The 20310-nt window shown below is 38.5% G+C and overlaps 1 protein-coding gene across 1 annotated transcript in view; it reads left to right on the forward strand.

Annotated features, from left to right (window-relative positions):
- LOC107592729 (PATJ crumbs cell polarity complex component) overlaps positions 1-20310 on the forward strand; it is a 138128-nt gene that overhangs the window by 34128 nt on the left and 83690 nt on the right. Inside the window, exons 10-20 of the mRNA XM_016282281.1 lie at positions 866-968; positions 1060-1148; positions 1386-1527; positions 5197-5276; positions 5642-5698; positions 6258-6392; positions 8656-8832; positions 8991-9059; positions 9381-9593; positions 18985-19194; positions 19623-19724. Coding sequence (XP_016137767.1) covers positions 866-968; positions 1060-1148; positions 1386-1527; positions 5197-5276; positions 5642-5698; positions 6258-6392; positions 8656-8832; positions 8991-9059; positions 9381-9593; positions 18985-19194; positions 19623-19724 — 1377 coding nt within the window. The remainder of the gene's footprint in view (positions 1-865; positions 969-1059; positions 1149-1385; positions 1528-5196; positions 5277-5641; positions 5699-6257; positions 6393-8655; positions 8833-8990; positions 9060-9380; positions 9594-18984; positions 19195-19622; positions 19725-20310) is intronic.

Raw genomic sequence — 20310 nt, forward strand, 5'->3', positions numbered from 1 at the left:
ATATATATATATATATATATATATATATATATATATACATATTCAGTTTTTGTTTTAAATAAATATACAATTTCATTTATTTATTTAATTTGTGTATATATATATATATAATGTTTGCATTTTAAATAAAAAATTTATAGGCAAATTCTGTGATCATGGTTTTTATCAAGACATTATTTTAACAATAAATAAGTACTTTGGTCACCAAAATTATCATTGTCATAAAGCAAATATATAAGATGTATTTAAATTGTAATTGTTTATATAATATTTTAGTATTTGTTTTATCACCTTAAATTGATTTTTTTGCTAAAATTAAATGAAAGTTGTATTGCATTAATAAAAATATAAAATATGTAATATTCAAATGAAATAATCATTAAAAAAATATTGAAATAAAATAATCACTGAAATAATATTGAAATAAAATATCCAGGTGTATTTCTGCAAGACATTGGAGGAGAAATTTTCTTTATTTTATTTTGCTTTATAATTTCTTGTAACATTTTGAATTATCTCCAAATTCTCTTAACTATAATGCAAAAAGTATACATGATTAATATTAATACAGCATATTTATAATCATTTTGCCTTTTAGGCTGATTTAAGCCAAAAATAATCTTTATTTTACAGTAATTGTATAACTGTCCTATAGAAGTGGGAATTCAGTTAGAGTCACTATGACTTTTTCTTAATGTACGCCAAAAGTACACCCGGACGCCTCACAGTGATGTCGTATAATTTTTTTCTATTGGTTTTAGGTTAATATAGGGCCCAAACATGTTTTTGTAGATTCACCCTGTAACAAAAAGCAGTGTTTAGAAACAATAAAACAAATGTCAGTGTTTGATCTGTAAAGTTGCAGCCAAATTTGGAGGGCTACGAAATCCATGAAGTTGCGTTAAAAAAGAAGGAAGGCCAGAGCCTCGGGATCTCCATAATCGGACACAACGCTTTGACCACTAAGGGTAAGAAACATATTTTGCCTTGTTTTCCCAGAAACCCGACGATTAATCAGTACGCTGTTAATTATTGTCTCTCGTCTCTGTTGCATGTCAGATGCGGTGGGTGTCTTCGTGAAGAACGTGGTTCCAGGCAGCGCCGCTGAGCAGAGTGGGAAAATCCTCATCCACGACAGGATAATAGCAGTGGGTTCTTAATCACTTTTTAATGAGCTCTCCCTTAATTAGCCTTGTTGTCCATACAAGCGCTCTGACCGAACAGAACGCCAACTAAGTGAGATGTCTCTTTCATTTCATGTCGATTCACACTTTAATAAGAACGGGTTTGAGCTGTCGCGCTTTCCCAAGCCTCACGCTAGGCTAATCAGTCGGTTAGCTGGGCCTGAAGTGACTTCTTGATTGTCTTTGTGTCTGTGGGAACAGTTGGATGGCGTGAACCTCCAGGGATTCACCAACCAGGAAGTCCTGGAGGTAATGAAGCGGACGGGCGATATCGTACACCTTACCCTCATTAAGAAGATCAACTCGCCCAAGAGGACAGCTGTAGAGAAATCACTAGATAAAGGTAAAGTGACATGTATTGTGTTCAGATCAGAGCTGTCATTCGATTTAAAATATTTTCAAATAAAAATGTTAAGATTTTATGAAATATAATAATAATAATAGTAAATATTTATAGTATTTTTGTTTGAATGCATTGTTAATTTAAGAAAATAAATATCTGATATTATTGGACTGTTATACTGCATCAAAACAGGAAATTCAAACAAAAATGTATTTCACATATTTAATAATAAATGTAAATATAAATATTTATGTGTTCCGTTTTAAGAAAAATAAATGTGTGAAATTGTTGGGCTTTCAACTATATCAAAACAGGAAATTCAAACACAGAAAGCAATGCATATCTGCAGTATAATTTTCAAAATAACAATGTATATGTGAAGTAAAGAAATAAATATTAAGATCTTTAAATCACTAAATACAGTGTTGACTTTAGGGCTGACAATCAATGTAAAAATTGTACAAATAAAAATGTATATTAAATTTTATATCAAATATTTATATTTAATAGATATGAGATGCTTTGAATGTTAGAAGTTAAAATGTATTTTATGTTATCGCATTCCTTTCCCTTTTTAAGTTAAAGGAAATGAGTATATATGTATATATGAATTGACAGTATTTGATCAGGAAAACCACAGCCTTTCGGCAAATGCCTGTATAATGGTTGTATGGGAGCTCCTGTAGTGAACAGGATATAGGAAAAATCTGCCTGTGGTGGTCAAGACATGCTGTTGACGTGTGAGAGTGTTTGAATTTCAAGTCAATTTTATTGGAGCTTTTATTGCTGTAAAAATACAAGTTTGACGCCTACTTGACATTATTAGCTTTCGCTATGACAAATTGACATAACACAGTTTTATGATCCTCAATAGTCTTGGACTGACTTATACTGTATGTGTGTGTGTATATATATATTTATCGAATCAAATGAATGAATGAATGGCTTAATGATTTTCTCATAAATACATTTACTGCCACCTACTGGTAGTTCTAGTTTCTTATTTAGAGTATAATTACTACACTGTACTACACTGATGCCTACACTGTACGCATACCCAAGCAAACAAATAATAGCCAAGTATACTTTAAGCTTAATACTGACGAATCTGATACTTGCCGCTCCCCTCTGGATGGAGATCAGATTCGGGCCAGCTTCTACACTGAGCTTAGCAGGCATTGTTTCAGTCATGTTAGCCGGCAGATATAAATATGGAGATAGGCGGCCTGGAAGCGGAAGAGCGGGCCTTGGCTGAAGCCGGAGCAGCCTTGAGCTCTGGTTACATTCTGCCCTAATTAATCCAGACAAGACCCGGTACCTGCCAAACTCCTAAATAAAGGTTCTGTTGCACTGGGCCAATACATGCCCGGGATAACAATGATTGGTTGTCAGGGACTCATTTCCCAAAGCTGGAATCATAGCACGTGTAAAACGATAGCCGCCCTAGAGTCAAAACACACACCGCTTTAATCATGCTTTCACCTCCCGCCTTTTTTCCCTGTGGTCTTAAGAAATTATATTGCCATGTGAGCGTGTAGATGTTTAAATATTTTCTTTATGGATAATGCTCGACTGTTTTGGTACATTGACGTGACATTTGATAAGAGAGAACTGAGAGCTTTCGCTAAATTTCACCCGTCGATTTTAAAGATAACTACCCTGGAAGTGCCATTATATGGTTTATTTTGTGTCATGTAAAGTTGAAAGTCTCTGGAAACAGATGTGTTTCAGCCCTAATGTTAAAAAAATGTGGACAACACGGACTAGTTGCTGCCGGGTTTTCTGCGCTTTTTCCAAGTTCTGTCACACCAGCGGTTTCGACCCATTAAAATCATTGCGAAAGTTGACAGCGAGAGTGCTCAATCACAAAGAAGTGGTGACAATCGGTCCACGTTGGTATAATTACAGTCCACAGTTGCTCCAGAAAAGCCCACAGCAGTAAACCACAGGAAGTACTATGTAAAACCTCATTTACTCAACTTTTGTGAGTCTGAAGTAACTTTTCCCATGTGATGCCCTCTATTAAATGTTGAGTGACGTTTGGATAGGAGGTGGACATTTATTCTCAGTGTCAGCAGAGTTTTTCCTGATACATAAACATAACAAGCCATTGCCGTGATCAACATTTCCCCTGTTCTCCATATTTTCCATTGTGCCGCACCTGGGCTGCAGATGTTGGCTGGGGTTTGACATCCCACGTGTAGAAGCGATGCATTGCTGTATTAATGTAGTCAAACATTTGTGATGAATGGTGTTGTGAGTGAGGCGTTGGAAATGCTAATTTAATCAGGTCTACATCCCTCGCTCTCACTCACTCACTTACTTCACTTTTTATTGTAATGTGCTTTAGCGTACCAGTCCACAGCTGGGACCGAAACTCTTGAAAAAGCTTTTTTTTCTGCTTTTTGTACAAGTGGTCAGTAAAAGCCGTTTATTTTTCATTCGTTTACATGAGGTTTGCCGCTTTTGTTTTTAATAAAATATACACTACTATTTAAAAGTTTGGGGTGGGTACAATTGTTTTTATTACTTTTTATTTTATTTTTTATTTTTTTAAGAAATTGAGAAATAAATTACTTTTATTCAGCAAAGAGCCATGATATTGATTAAATGTGACCAAAAAAATAAAGAAAATCCACAAAAATAATAAAGTAGCAAATTAAGCCCAATAATAACAATAATAATAAATGTTTCTTGAGCAGCTAATCAACATATTAGAATGATTTCTGAAGGATCATGTGACACTGAAGACTGGCGTAATGGCTGCTGAAAATACAGCTTTGATCACAGAAATAGATTGTATTTTAAAATATATTCAAATATCAAACAGTTATTTTATATTGTAATTTTTTTTTTTTACAATATTTCTGTTTTTACTGCATTTTTGGTTGAATGACTACATCCTTGGTGCCCATTTGAGACTTTTCAAAATCATTTAAGAAACATTATAGATTCCAAACTTTTAAATTGTTTTTATGAATTCAAGTAGTTAATAATAATAATAAATAAATAAAAACTTTTACTATGATAATTTGAATGTCTTTTCAAAAGACTGTCACCATTATGACATTGTATGATTTTAATTTGTTGCACGCAGCCAAAAAAGGCAAAACTTTAAAGTGATGTACTGAAATGTGATGTTTTTGTAACTAGGTATTATTTATGTTAGCTTATTTTTATCGACTTATTTAATGTGACTCGGTTGTTTGTAGTAACGGGAGATCAAATTGTACCTTATTCATGGCAAGTGTCTTGTTAAATTTACAGCTTAGGTTACAGAATAACTTATTTTTTTCTTAGCTAGAGCATATTTCTCTGCAACCCCCTATTACTTCTGCCCCATATCATAGTTAAGGGTCACAAGTGCCCATAAAAGCTGTTCCAGCCATTTATTTGCCTCCATTGCCCTTTGGGCTTCCAGCCGATACTGTTCCCAGGCGTCCCGTTGTCTTTTTCTGCAGTATCACTGCTGACTCCTCTCTCAACTCTTGCCCTCAGCGCACTCTCGGCCCTCTGATTATATTCATCCGTCAGCCTGACATCAATCCCATGCTAGTATGCAGCACCTGACATTAATGTCATACGTTTCCACTCACTCTGTCACGGACAGTGGGCACCCAAATGGCGGTAATTAACTTTAAATGCTGCTCTCATTATTGTGTGTTGTAGTGCAAGAGCCGGCCCCGCTGACGGAGATGGAGCTTCGTGCTAAATGGGAGCAGGCTCTCGGTCCACATTATGATGTTATGGTAAGCAAAAATGTAGGGGAAGTAATGTTAACAGATGCTAAGTGCGGCTCTCAATTAAACATGAAGCAAACTGCACATCAGCAAGAACCGCCAGCACTTACGCATGCTGTGATAAGAGATGTTCGATCGACCAGCTAAATCTGGCTGTAGATTGCCTCAGTTGACTCCTATTGGATTTGAGTTCATGTGCTGACACACTGTTGTTTGGGTTTATTTACCATAAAGGGAGTATGTTGACCACTTTGAGGTTACCACTATGGAGAAATGTTTGATTTTTTTGTTTAGTTTTTTTTGGGGGTTTGTTTTTCACTTTTATTTTTCATGTTTTATTCACATTTTATTTGCATTTTATTTTATTTTTACAGGTTGTACAGCTTGACCCTGTCATAGACGATGATATTGAGCTGCAGAAGTACTCTAAGGTAACATGAAAACAGCATAATTTATGATTCATTAATTTGTTCATTCATCTCTATAGTAGGGCCGGGCGATGTATCAATAATTCATAATATATAGTAGAGATGGTAGCGAGTTGGTCATATATAATCCTTGTTTGTCTCATGACTTGCAAGTATGAGAGCATTAAGATATCAGGATGGTTTTTAGCTCCTCACAAGTTAATACGTTTAATTAATTTCTGTGAATCAATTTGTTGCAATGAATCAATTAAAATTCCTGAACAATTTGTTTGAATGATCACACAAAAAAGTCTTATTATTAAGTCCCCACCTAGCTTTTAATATTTTCAAGTGTTTTAGTAAAAAATAGTGTAATATTAGTGCATATAAAGAGAATTTTTTTTTCATCCTTGTGTTCATTTAGTGAAAAACTGTGGAATTTTGATTTTACTGTGTTTTAGCATTTTGAAAAAACACTTTTTGAGCAAACACCTAAATATTAAGATGTATATCAAATCTCACCCAGTCATGCTCAGTAGTGACTACAATGAGTGAGTCTTACCATAAAATTATGTTTCTACAGCTTCTCCCAATACACACAATGCGCTTGGGCGTGGAACTAGACACTTTTGATGGACATCACTACATTTCCACAGTGGCTCCTGAGGGTCCAGTGGCAAAACATGGGCTGCTTCGACCAGAGGATGAGCTTCTGGAGGTAAAGTCATTTTAAAGTGCGTTAAACAGCATCTACACTGCCGATGTGTGTCTTCCCTGCACCCTCACTATTTGGCGTTATGGTTACGTGGGCTCTCAGGGTTTGGCCAGCCTCCAGTTTTGCTCTTGGCTTGCTTTGGTGAGCCTCTTCTCGGTTGCTTTAATAACACTGACCTTTGCATCCTGCCAGCACCAAGCATCCAGGAAGGCTTGCTGCTGCTGCTGCTGCTGGCTCGTGGATGTTCTGGCAGGAGGGCTCCTGAGTCTGACCGAGGCCATCTGCATGACTGTCCCCTGCCCTAACCTCCCCACTGGCCTTGCTTCCTGCCCCCTTCCCTCTAAACTTCCCCCTCCTACCTGGTCTGGTGGCCGAGGGCCGCTGTGCCTTCAGCCTGTTGCTGTTGGCAGGAGCTTGGATGGTTAAAGCAGGGGAGATTTGCAGGGCTACTGGGGAAGTGGCTTATAGATAGATGTGGCGTACCTCAAGGCTACGTCCTGGGGCCAGTGCATTTGTTGGAGGCTCTGAAGAATTGTTTATGAAAATCCCATATTTCAGTGTAACCTAACCATCCGAATGTACTCCTTTTGGCCTTGCTAGATTCTTAGAAGCCCAGTGGTACAGTGATGGTGTGTACGTGTTAGGGATGTGCGGGTCTAGTCAACTAAATGGTACAGCTCCTACTAGTCGACACTGAAAACAATAGTCGATTACACAAAAAAAGAAAAAGAAAAACATGATTTTATCATTCAAATTACCATCATTTTAACATTGCATTTAAACATTTTAAATAACAAGTTAAAATAAAACGTTTGAAAAATAATACAGTATTTTTAAAAGTTTATCTGGGTGGAAACTACATTTTTACCTCAGACCTCACATGCGTTTTCTTCGTGTCTGTTGCGGCGAGTTCAAAAATGACCATGCGAAAGACGAGCAAGGTGTGGGATTATTTTGAATTAGAAGGAAACGGAAAAATTTTGTGTAAACTGTGTAATGTCAAATTGTCTTACAATAACTACTTGAGCGATGCGTAATCCTATTCAATACAGGCACGCGTTAGCTTAGAGGCTGGCCAAAGCCAGCAAATGTGTCAATCACGTCTTTCACTACAACACGCCGGTGTAGTGCCGAAATTTGCACCCTGCCAGATTATGCACCCCCTAGTATTGGTAGGTTTAGGAGTAGGTGTGGGGAAGGGGTTGGGATTAGGCAATCAGGTAGCGACTTCAACGAGGGGGTGCATAATCTGGCAGGGGTGCAGAATTCGGCACAACACCGGCGCTGCGATCCCGTCCGCGCCGTCTGTTCCTCTAACGAACACCCACTTCGGTGGTGGTGCGGGATGTCCAGGTGCTTTCTGAAACTCTATCGGCTTGCTTTTCGTTATCTCTGCATGCCTGCGACTTCAGTTCCTGCCGAGCGTGTTTTTTCAAGTGCAGGAATTTTATTGTTAATCGCCTCAGGTCCCGTCTTTCACCAGACCACGCTGATCATTTCACTGAACAAATAACGCATGGTCTGAGTAAGTAAAATGGGCATTGTTGCATTGTTTTGTTTTTTGACGATATAGCCTACACAAAGTACGTTTTTAAAAGCCTTAAACGTAGGCATACGTTGAGTGTATGCTCTTCTTTATTTTTCTTTTTAACGACCGCCTAAAATGAAATGATGATAACGCTAGGCAAGTGTGCGGCAAGCAGAATTCATTGAGGGATTTGACAGTGTGATTCATAGATTAAGTATTTCAGATATAGGCTATTATATATGCTACACGCACGTACAGTTTTTTTTTTCTTACCATCTTTAGGGGGTTTCTTGCTTTTAGACTAGTCGACTAGTCGGATACAAAACTTTCATTTAAACGACAGTCAAATTAGTCGTCGCGCACATCCCTAGTACGTGTATGTGTGTGTGTATAAGGGAAAGATGTGTGGAGACCATGGTTTCCTCCTGTTTTGGGCAGATGGCACAGTGCTGCCCCCACTCGCCATAGCAGCTTCAGGCTTGCCCACTCCATGAAAAGCCAATCAAAGATGGCCAGTTGAATGCCACAGAAGACCGTGTGTAATATAGTCACCAACCTAATAAGCACCCCATAGGATTTTAATATGATTTCTCACATCCTTGTCAAAGCAAGTTACACTTCATAAGTGACCTTATTTTTGTACCCCTAGTGTTCGATTGTCGATTGTGTGCAGTGATAGATTTTCTGTACGTTTGTGGGTGAAGATTCTCCCAATAAAATGTTTTTTTGTATTTGCAGGTGAATGGCGTGCAGTTGTATGGGAAATCCAGACGAGAGGCTGTTGCGTTCCTCCGAGAGGTTCCTCCTCCCTTTACTTTGGTTTGCTGCAGACGCCTTGCTGAAGAGGGCAGCGAATACCACCCTGAATCTGAAGAGTGGCACTCATCCAGCCCCTCAGCCAGCCTACAGGAGCAGGTACCGAGTACATACACGCAAGAGAGTCCAAAATTAACACTCAACAACTGCCAAATGCAAGTCAAAATTGGCTTTCGCACGTTACTCTGCATTTGCCAATAATTTGAAACAAAACTGCAAAATAATATATGCCTGCTCATTTTGTAATAATTTTACAGATTGAGAATAACCTCTCCATGTTTGCCAAAGATACAAGTCTACGCAACAGCATGAGGGAAGAGTTTCAGGTTTGTTCATATCCTGTAATAAAATTTTACAACTGGATTTTAGCTCAGTTGTTCTCTACTGGTTTTGCTTCAGGTTCTAGATTTTACATGTGGCACCAAAGTAGTTTAAAAAAACAAATTAAAATAAGTAAATAAAATCTCAGAAAGTTTAATTACAATATGAAAAATTTGTAACATTATATAGACTATATAGTCTTTTAAAGTCATAGTTTGATTGATTAAGTTAACACCACCAGAACAGACCTGCAACCCATTATGGGGTCGCAGCCCACCAATTGAGAGCCACTACCATCTCATCGTGATTTGTGCTTTTCTTTTCAGGCCCGTCAGGCTACAGCAGTGGAGCGGGAGGTTAACGATGAAGAAGAGCCCCAAGAGCCAAGCAGCCCTGAGAAAGAGCAGATGGACGAGGAGAAGGATGACGAAGAAGAAGTGGAGGATGAAGGGGAATTGGCTCTATGGTCTCAGAATGTGCAGGTGGTAGAACTAGAGAAAGGAGAACGAGGTCTCGGCTTCAGCATACTTGACTACCAGGTGGGGAATTAACTCATTTCTTTTTGTTTTTTTTTGTCTTTTTGAAACCTTCTTTTGGAGAGAGTAACTTCATATTTGTCTTTGTCTCTGAGAAAAACCATAGAAAACTAGATCTACATTTCAAGAAGCATTTACAAGAAGTGTTGTTTTGTATCATCTGCATGGAAGAACCAACACAATCACCTTGCACTGTAAAATTGGCTATATTTTAATAAATATATACAGTAAAAACAAGACCAATCAAAATTCAGTATGCAAACTGATATAAGAAAGAGGTCTAGTCACAATTCACTATACAAGTATTATGATGACGTCTTCATGGTCTATGTTTTAAAAACATTTACATTTTACATTTACATTTATTCATTTGGCAGATGCTTTTATCCAAAGTGACTTACATTTGACATGATATCATTATAAAACATTGTCAATGTATGTAAAGTCTTCATATAATTCAAGTTTGTGGGGTAAAAATGAATAGCACATGTAAAGCTGTATATATCTACAAAATAATTGAAGTTTGCATGTTATGAAACTGTATAGCCGCGTTTCCACCGAAATTACCCAGAACAATTGTACCATGAACTTTTTTCCCCCCAGACCTGTTGCTGTCTGCGTTTCCATCGCTGTCTAAAGTACCAAGAAGAATAGGCAAATAGTCTGGTGACGTAGGTCTGCGAGCGTTTCAATACCAAGTACACAAATTTCGGACTTGCATCCTCGGTAGTTCGGACTTCGCGAGTTTGACTCAGGAGTGTGAACTCCTGTGGACGGGACAACGCAAGTCCGGTAATTCTGCAAACAGCAGCGTACTTGATAACACCAGTCAGCTCACCTTGGCTACTGCAATTTTCCTCACTGTATTTACAATAAGACGAAATATATCAAACACCATTGCCCCTTTTCGTTTTCATTTAAACATTAATAGCCGCAGAAATGTTCAGGGAACGTACATGGTCTACATTACAATGAAACTAAATATTATATCAAACATTGCCTGTTTTAATTTTAATTTTAACATATTAATAGATTAATAGAATAAAGACCAAAGATTACCTGTTAAGTTTTACCCAAAACTTGCTGCTCTCGTCGGGATACATGAGCACTGAGCGCTGGCTAATCGCGTGGAGCTCCCGTCTTCGAAATCGGCAAAGCACATTTTCAAATAGGCGCCGTTTTTATAAATAAACCGCGGATTTGAGTTTTAAACCACTACATTCTCGCCTGAAATACTTTTCAAACTACATTTCATGACACAATAACAGTAATATAAAAAAATATATATATGTATATATATATATATATATGTATATATATATATATATATATATGTATATATATATATATATGCAAATGGTGGTTGAAATACAATGCTGCGTGAACTCAACCAATCAGCATGTTTAGCGCTCAAGTCCCGCCCCCGAAAGTTCCGGACCTTTGAAAAAGTTCTACCTCGCAAGCGCAGGGTCTTTCTGAGGGGCAATTTTTTACCCGGAACATTATTTAGATCCTGGTTCCTGCGGTGGAAACACACGGAGTACCGGCCCAAAGTCCCTAGTTCCTGGGGAAAGTTCCTGCAGTGGAAACGCATCTTATGTTAATCTTAGGTTTAAGTAATACCAGAATTTTTATGTTATTTAGAACATAGGAATAATGTTGTCTTGCAAAAACTGTAATAAAAATAGATAAAATAACAAATCAAATCAAATTGTTCAAAAACAGTACCAATTATCCATAAATACTCTAAAAAGCTAAGTAAAGTAATGACATTTACGGTGTTCTGTCAACTGTCCTTTAAATGGGGGGAAAAAGGAGACTGGACACAATTAATCCCCCTTGACTTTCCAAAAGTGTGATCATAGGAAACGTGCGTTGATGTCACAAGTCATTGGACACTAAACAAAAGAAAGCCGTGAAACCTTTCCAAATAGGGCCGCCGCTGTTTATCTGGCCCCGCGCCAGCCGTCAAACCCTTTGCTCTGCTCACTTAGTACGAAAAGCTGCTTTCCTCCTTCCTTCATTAGCCCTCTAATCAGGGTTAGTACATAACTGCACGTTGATCCTGAATCAGAAGTGATCATGTAATGAGGCCACTTAGAATGCAGAACCTCTCCTGCAGACCTGCACTCCGCCGGTCCTGTGGGACGCCTCGTGTTTTATATTATCCAGCCACGGGTTCCAATTGATTTCATGCAGGGAAACGGTATTGGCAGGAGAAAAGCATGCCTGTGCTTTCGCAACTTCATCAGGACTGTAATAAATGGCCGCCGCATCGTGGAGAAACTGAACGGAGATCATGTTTTAATGGTAAGATATGCTTCTTTCCTCGTCAGTGAGTGATGGGGGCCACGGCGACATGGACAGAATTACATTGCTGCTTAATGGCGGTAACCTGAGCAGTGATCCCTTAAATTCTTCCTTTCTCTTCATCTCTCTGTTAAATGAAGGAATGAAGATGGAGGAGGGATGAGGAAACTCGGGAGAGAGTCCATAGGCTCTGTGCTATGATAAAAAAAATGTTTTGCTGACTTAAAGTCCTTCGTTTTATTTTTCTTGATCGTATGAAGCTACGCAGGGGTTTTTGTTTGTTTTTGCAGCATGAACAAGTACAAACGAATTGCATCAATACTGCATCGGCGCACTGAATTTGATATCATCTCATCACCACCAAGGCTAGAGGAGAAGAATTTCGCAGTCCTGCAACTTGGATCATAGATCATTGTCGTGAAGAACGCTAAAGCTTACTTTGCAGATCTTCTGGAGGAGTTGCTGGTGCACCCTGGGGTTTATTGGAAGCCATATTGACCTGCGCAGCTTCCCCTCGGTCGAACTCATAGTCTTCGTGCTCTGCACCAGCTGAGCCCCCTCCACCTAGCCCCGTCTGCTTGCTTATCTACACCGAAACAAACGCTTTTCAACCCGAGGGCCTGATGCATGATGGGTGGGAATTGATTCAGTGGAGGAGGGGGTGTAGGCATTTGCAGAGTTGTGAAAAAACGTGTTAAAATAAGAAAGGAATTTCCAAAAAGACAGAAGTGAGCAACTCCCAAAATGCAATGATTGGTACGGTCTTCTGCCGTCTTCTAATGGAGGAGGAATCTCTCAACCTTTCTTCTTGACTTCTTTTCTGTTTCCTGCGGCACATGCGCCAGGGTTTCTTCAGTCTGCAAGGGGGAAATTGATTTTGCCGTTCTTTCCAGTAAGAGGCCTGAGCTGATAAGGACGAGTAGGCAACCTCGAGACCTGCAGACACGCTCGAAGCCTTCCAGAACCTTCAATCTCCCCCTCTTTCTACCGCCCTCCTTCCCTTTTTCTTGTCTCAATCACTAGTGTTAACCCCAACGCAAGGAAACCTTGTAACCGCAGCTAGATTGATGGGAGCCCATGGTCATACTGACAGCTAGATACCAGGGAGTTTTTCTTCCCGAAATGATACCCCTGACTGCGTGAGTGACGTGAAGTGGCGACGGCAAAATCATTTGGAGTCACGCCTCAGTTTTTTTATCTGACAAGAAGGAGATCTCGAAGTAAGAAAAGCTACATGGCAACATGAGAAGGAGCCCCTTGGTAGTACTAGCCATCCTGGTAATGGAGATTAATGAAGGCCGTCTTGAAGTCAAACAACTGATCTGAAGGGTCGGGCTGTGGTGGTTTAGTTTTAAGTAAGATTGTACTCTCATGGCCATTTAAAAGTCATTACTATGAGTTTTCTCTAACAATTGAAGTGTGCGTATGAAGTCACGGTACAGCCAGGCTCAACTGAAATATGATTGAGCAGCTCTCCCGCAAAGGGTTTAGGGTAGATGTAAGCTGCCCATAGGGAACGTAGCTTAACGTAACTTTCTGTTTGGATAGGATGTCGGCCCTACACCAGCTTCAAAAAGAGAAATGTCTCCGTTCAAAAAAATAAACTTGAGTGAAATTATGGCATGAAGAACAAGAAGAATTTGATCTGCAACATGTTCTCCGAAGGTTCTTGCATTTACAAATGCCATTTTCCATGAAATTGTATACAATTATATGAAAGACCTTTTGCAAGTGGACTGTGAACTCTCGGCGTGCAAAACAAATGTATTTGATACATCGGTAGTGAATGTATGGCTCCAATAATTCATGCCATCCAAGGAGAAGAGATCTGAGAGAATGCATTTTTGAATCATTTCGATGGTTCAAAGCGCATAACCTGCACATCAATACAGCATTTAGTCTCATCCAGTGAATGTTTTAAAGTGGAGTCATAAATCATCCCAGAGTGTTATTATTTATTTATTGTTGTTTATTTATTCTGTGGCTTAAAGCTGCAGAGACTGACCAAGGGCTATTTTATTACCGTTGCAGGAAAATAAGCTACCAAATTGACTACAGGACACTGTCCTTAATGTTAATTCATGGCCATTTAAAAGTCATTACTATGAGTTTTCTCTAACAATTGAAGTGTGCGTATGAAGTCACGGTACAGCCAGGCTCAACTGAAATATGATTGAGCAGCTCTCCCGCAAAGGGTTTAGGGTAGATGTAAGCTGCCCATAGGGAACGTAGCTTAACGTAACTTTCTGTTTGGATAGGATGTCGGCCCTACACCAGCTTCAAAAAGAGAAATGTCTCCGTTCAAAAAAATAAACTTGTTGAGTGAAATTATGGCATGAAGAACAAGAAGAATTTGATCTGCAACATGTTCTCCGAAGGTTCTTGCATTTGCAAATGCCATTTTCCATGAAATTGTATACAATTATATGAAAGACCTTTTGCAAGTGGACTGTGAACTCTCGGCGTGCAAAACAAATGTATTTGATACATCGGTAGTGAATGTATGGCTCCAATAATTCATGCCATCCAAGGAGAAGAGATCTGAGAGAATGCATTTTTGAATCATTTCGATGGTTCAAAGCGCATAACCTGCACATCAATACAGCATTTAGTCTCATCCAGTGAATGTTTTAAAGTGGAGTCATAAATCATCCCAGAGTGTTATTATTTATTTATTGTTGTTTATTTATTCTGTGGCTTAAAGCTGCAGAGACTGACCAAGGGCTATTTTATTACCGTTGCAGGAAAATAAGCTACCAAATTGACTACAGGACACTGTCCTTAATGTTAATATGTTAAAGAAGGATGTGCATTGCGTTTTTCAGCCATGAACAATTGTTCTAATATCGTGTTGTCATTTCGAAATAGTGTCTTCCAATATTAGGATCCAGTTTGTGACAGATCCAAAGAAAGATGTGTCTGGATTTACTACCATTGTCATGCTTGCACTGTCTGTGCCTCCTGTTGTTATGCCAAACAGCTGCCCACAGCTGTAAGCTTTAAAATAAAAAACAGTTTATGCATTGTTCCTCCTCGTGCTTTCACTTGGCTTGCGTTAAGACTTCAATGCACTTGTCAATATTAGTGTCATAGCTAGTAGCATGAAAGCAGTGAATAATGTCAAAGCAAACAAAGTGGGTACCATTCTGCCATCCATTTATTTTACTTCTGCATGTCTATGGCGTTATTTTAATGACAAATGTCGAGAGCGCATTATTGTAGCGCGAAAGCACATAAATATAATGCGCAAGCGCGAATCTCTCCGTTCGCCCGCGGATTTCCTTTGCTCTCGCACTAAACCGGACTCGTAAACACGTGTCTCTGCTCTTGCTCAAACTGTGTCCTGTGCACTCAAAAATCTCTCTATGCGCTATTAATTATTTTCTGTGAATGCATATATGCGTCTCTCTGTAACGTACTTTGTAAAGACTGTTAAAAGGTGCTATATAAATAAAGCCTTAACCAATCAGACCTCCACGACTGACCGATGAAAGTGCGTGATTGGATGATTTATAACCTCTGTCCTGGTTGTTTTCTGAGCAATTTATCTAAAAACAACATATTATGTAGTCTATGGCTCTAAAGACGTCATATAAAAGATCGATGTTATGTCATATGTCAGATACCTCAACTGAATTTATTCTGCCATCCATTTATTTTACTTCTGCATGTCTATGGCGTTATTTTAATGACAAATGTCGAGAGCGCATTATTGTAGCGCGAAAGCACATAAATATAATGCGCGAGTGCGAATCTCTCCGTTCGCCCGCGGATTTCCTTTGCTCTCGCACTAAACCGGACTCGTAAACACGTGTCTCTGCTCTTGCTCAAACTGTGTCCTGTGCTCTCACAAATCTCTCTATGCGCTATTAATTATTTTCTGTGAATGCATATATGCATCTCTCTGTAACGTACTTTGTAAAGACTGTTAAAAGGTGCTATATAAATAAAGCCTTAACCAATCAGACCTCCACGACTGACCGATGAAAGTGCGTGATTGGATGATTTATAACCTCTGTCCTGGTTGTTTTCTGAGCAATTTATCTAAAAACAACATATTATGTAGTCTATGGCTCTAAAGACGTCATATAAAAGATCGATGTTATGTCATATGTCAGATACCTCAACTGAATTTAAAATCATTGCAATAAATTCTCAGTTGGTATGATGGCAATAATAAGTATCAATCAACATCAACTGCAAAAATAGATGTAAATGATGCAAGATATGTTCACAATAAATGTTCTGATAGCATCGTTGTTTTGACATTTATTGGGATTTTTTTTTAATTTATTTATTTTTTTTATCATCCAGTGTTTGTTTTCAGTTCTGATTTTAGTTAAATTTTTTGTTTTTGTGAAAACTTCGTATTAGCTACACATTCAATGGCACTCTCCTCTAAAACAGTGAATATACAGTTATATGACAGTTACATGTAATTACATTGACTGTAAATGCATTAAACACATAGAATATAATATAATGTATGACAAATATGAGAAATTCATTATAGTGTTATATTTGGTCTCCAAATCTTAAGTATCGGTATTAAGTATTAAGTAGGCTATCTTAAGTATTGTGTATCAATCCAAGTACACAATACATATATGACCACAAGAACTTCATATGCTGCTTTGTTTGTGTTTAGATAAAAGAGATTCGCGCTCGCGCATTATATTTATGTGCTTTCGCTCTACAATAATGGTTTCTCGACATTTGTCATTAAAATAACGCCATACATGTCAAGATATTTTTCGAAACTAGAATGGCAACATTTGGGCAGATGTGACCTGATGGTTCGAGAGTCAATGAACAGATCTTAAAAGAACCATTTTTTTCTTAGTGTGAACTTTTAATGAACGAAAGACCTTTTTACACTATAAAGAATCTTTGTGGATTTTGAAAAATTCCATGGATTTTGAAGGTTCTTCATGGAACCATAGATGCCAGAACCTTTATTTTTAAAAGTGTAGTTTCAAGGAATTTATGCAATTGTACAATTTTCTCATTCATGCTGTGGAAGTGGGCACCCTCTGTTCTTTTTCTCAAGGCAACTACAGTGAGAACAACCAAAAGAAGGATTAAAAGAGAAAAGAAAGCAAAAGACAGACATTCTGGAGTTCCTGGTATTCTGTTCAGCAAGATTGAAGGTGAGGCAGAGCGCAGGAGCAAAACAGATGACTTGGCCTGCCATTGATTCTTGCGAAACAGCAGATTTACTGTCCACCTGACACCACGCTGAAGAATTTCAACCCGCCAATGCTCATACCCATCCGTTAGCTCTCCGACATTTTTAACCACGATTAAGGTTATGTAGACCACAGGAAAGCATCATGACGGGCCCATTGGCATTGACCTAAACTAATTTAATCCAATTTTGACTGGCTATTTTTAGCTGTCGTGGTTGTGTGGAAACTCACCATCCGCCAGGGACTTCTGGGATTGTCGTTTTCTTTGGATCCGGAGATGTTCTTCACACCTGTAACATGGAAGACAGCTGCTCCCCCAATGAGCCATGTACTGTACGCCATCTAAATCATATGTGCGCTCGGATGGAAACATGAATAAGAAATGGAGCAACCTAGCTCACTTTCTTTCCATCTCTCATGTGAACATCCATTCTGATCGGTATCTTTATTCTGTAGCAGGTGACATATTGTCATATTAGGTGACCCCTGTGCTGGCCCGTTCCCCTTGGTTTTTTTCTCATATAAAAGCTACTCTACTGACATCACTGGCCATGTGGGATGAGAGCAGGGCTTGGAAAGCAAAGCACGCTTGGCTGGAACCCGGCAGCCGGACAATGCAGCCTGTGTCCTCCTAAAACGCCAGCTGGAGTGGAACTTCAAATCCTCTCTCCAACTTTTTCCTGTCTTTTTTTTCTCTTTCTTTCCCTTCTAGCAGGCCTCAGTTCCTCTCACTCTGAAAGCAGCAGTGGCTCACTGGGTAATCAGGGGGCAGTAATTGCTGGGCCTGCTGAGCCACTTTTTATGGTTGGGCTGGGTGAAATTTCCTGGTCTGCTGTCCACAGTTTCACTCAGGGCCTCTGCTGTAAAAAAATCCTTGTCAATAATATGTTATCTCCTTTTCTGAGTGGTCATTGTGGTCTGAACCTTGACATTTGACATGTCTTTTGTGGCCTTGTCCGAAAGTGGTGTCAACTGCAGATGCTGTAATGACTCAAAACAACATACTTTTAATTTTTAACATTAGAAGAAGAGATCTCAGAAAATGCAAGGATCGTCCGTTCGTCAGGTCTTTTGACACGGTTGGTCGTAAATGTTCATGGGCAGATAGATGAGATTACTAATGACTGCGCTCCTGCTTCCGTTTTTACTCTCAAATAACTACTTGTTAATCACTTTTATATTGTCATTCGCCACATAAAAGCCGCCCATATGGGTCATGAAATATATTGTTGGAGACATCAAATCGGTTGAATTGCAGTTTTACGGCAGAGCTCCCCAGAGATGTGATTGATACCGTAGCACTTGGGATGGTAGAGTGGGAAGTTGGCCTCATTTGGCCTTCCAGCAAGTTAGTCACGCTCTTTTGGAAGCAGATTTTAATGCGAGGGTTGCCGGGTCATTCCTGTTATGAAGTACGTTTTAATTTCACCATCACATCTTAATTTTACACTATATATATATATATATATATATATATATATATATATATATATATATATATATATTCATTGTATATATACACACACGTGTATATATATACAGTGAAAATAGCCTTAGATGCTGACATGGCATTAAATAAATATGTACTACTAATACTATACATATATAAATTTTTTTTCCTTCCAAGTAGGGTTCAAACACAACAGGAGTGACCCGGTGGCCCTGCTTGTTTGCAAATTTCTATTCTCTGCTTACATAGGTGCTGTTTTAATTAAATGTTTGTATTAAAATTTAAACATAAATAAATTAAACTTCAAAAGGCAGTCTTCTTGATCTGCTTTTTGATATGACTGTGATGTATAGGTTAAATCAGGGTCAGCATTGCTCTCATGTTTTTTTTCCCCTCTGTGTTTTTCTATTTGTGTGTTTGCTGTGGTCTGCATTGCCCTCTGCAGGACCCTCTGGATGTTGTGCTTTCTGTGATCGTCATCCGCTCTGTGGTGCCTGGAGGGGTAGCGGACAATCACGGTGGGCTCCTCCCGGGTGACCAGCTGGTTTTTGTCAATGACACTCAACTAGACACATGCTCGCTTGACCAGGCTGTAGAGGTTCTCAAATCTGCTCCGCCTGGGAGAGTCTACCTTGGAATCAGGAAACCGCTGGTGGTAAGAGCCAATATGCAATTATGGCCTATTAACATTCAGTGCTGGAGTTGTTTATTTTGGAAACTACTTAAGATTGTTGGGTATTTCTTCATAGTATTACTTTGATTCGTGGATCTTTATAGTGTTTACGGTGTCTTTTTTCCAGCACAATGTGATTTTATATCTCATAATATGATTATCTTATTTCTCACGATTATCTGCTTAATTTATTTTCCCCTGAAGCAGAGTGCCATGTAAATCAGATGTTAACAATAAATATGAATTAGGTTACTGTAACACTGTCAGAAGCATAATAAAAGCTTGTTTGACTTGTAGTAAAATGGTTGGCTCATCCTGCTATTGATACAGTAATACATGTGATATGTCCATTTAGTCAAGTTTATTTTGCATTGATATTTTGCATTGTTTTGTGTCTGTGAACTGAACAGCCAGAGGACAGAGGTAGTGGGCAGCAGTCCTCTTGGCCTGTAGAGGGCGCCAATGAGCAGCCAGCGGCAAAGCAGGATGTAGCTCTTCCATCTATGCAAGAGGTATTCCGAATACACCTTTGAAAGCAGTTAATACTTTTATTGAGCAATTATGCATTAAATTGATCAAAAATTACAGTAGAGACTTTTACAGAAGACTTCTGTTTTAAATAAATGATGTTATTTAGAATTTTCTAATCATCAAAGAATCCTGAAAAAAAATGTATCATGGTTTCCACAAAAATGTTACGCTGTAACTGTTTTCAGCATTGATAATAATAATGTTTCTTAAGCAGCAAATCAGCATATTAGAATGATTTCTGAAGGAGCATGTGACACTGAAGTAATGACGCTGAAAATTCAGCTTTGCATCATAGGAAATATCATTTTAAAATGCTTTAACAGAAAATGGTTACTTAAAATTGTGATTTAATATTTCACAATATTACTGTTTTTACTGTATTTTTAAGCAAATAAATGCAGCCTTGTTGCACATAAGAGACTTCTTTCAAAAAAATTACAAATCTTACCGATCCAAAACTTTTGAACCATATAAACATGAACTTTATGAACTTTTGAAACAAACTTTAATCAAAAATCCAATACACGCACACACATGCGCACACACACACACACACACACACACACA

This window comes from Sinocyclocheilus grahami, unplaced genomic scaffold, assembly GCF_001515645.1.
Source record: "Sinocyclocheilus grahami isolate Dianchi unplaced genomic scaffold, SAMN03320097.WGS_v1.1 scaffold157.1, whole genome shotgun sequence".
Classification (NCBI taxonomy): Eukaryota; Metazoa; Chordata; class Actinopteri; order Cypriniformes; family Cyprinidae; genus Sinocyclocheilus; species Sinocyclocheilus grahami.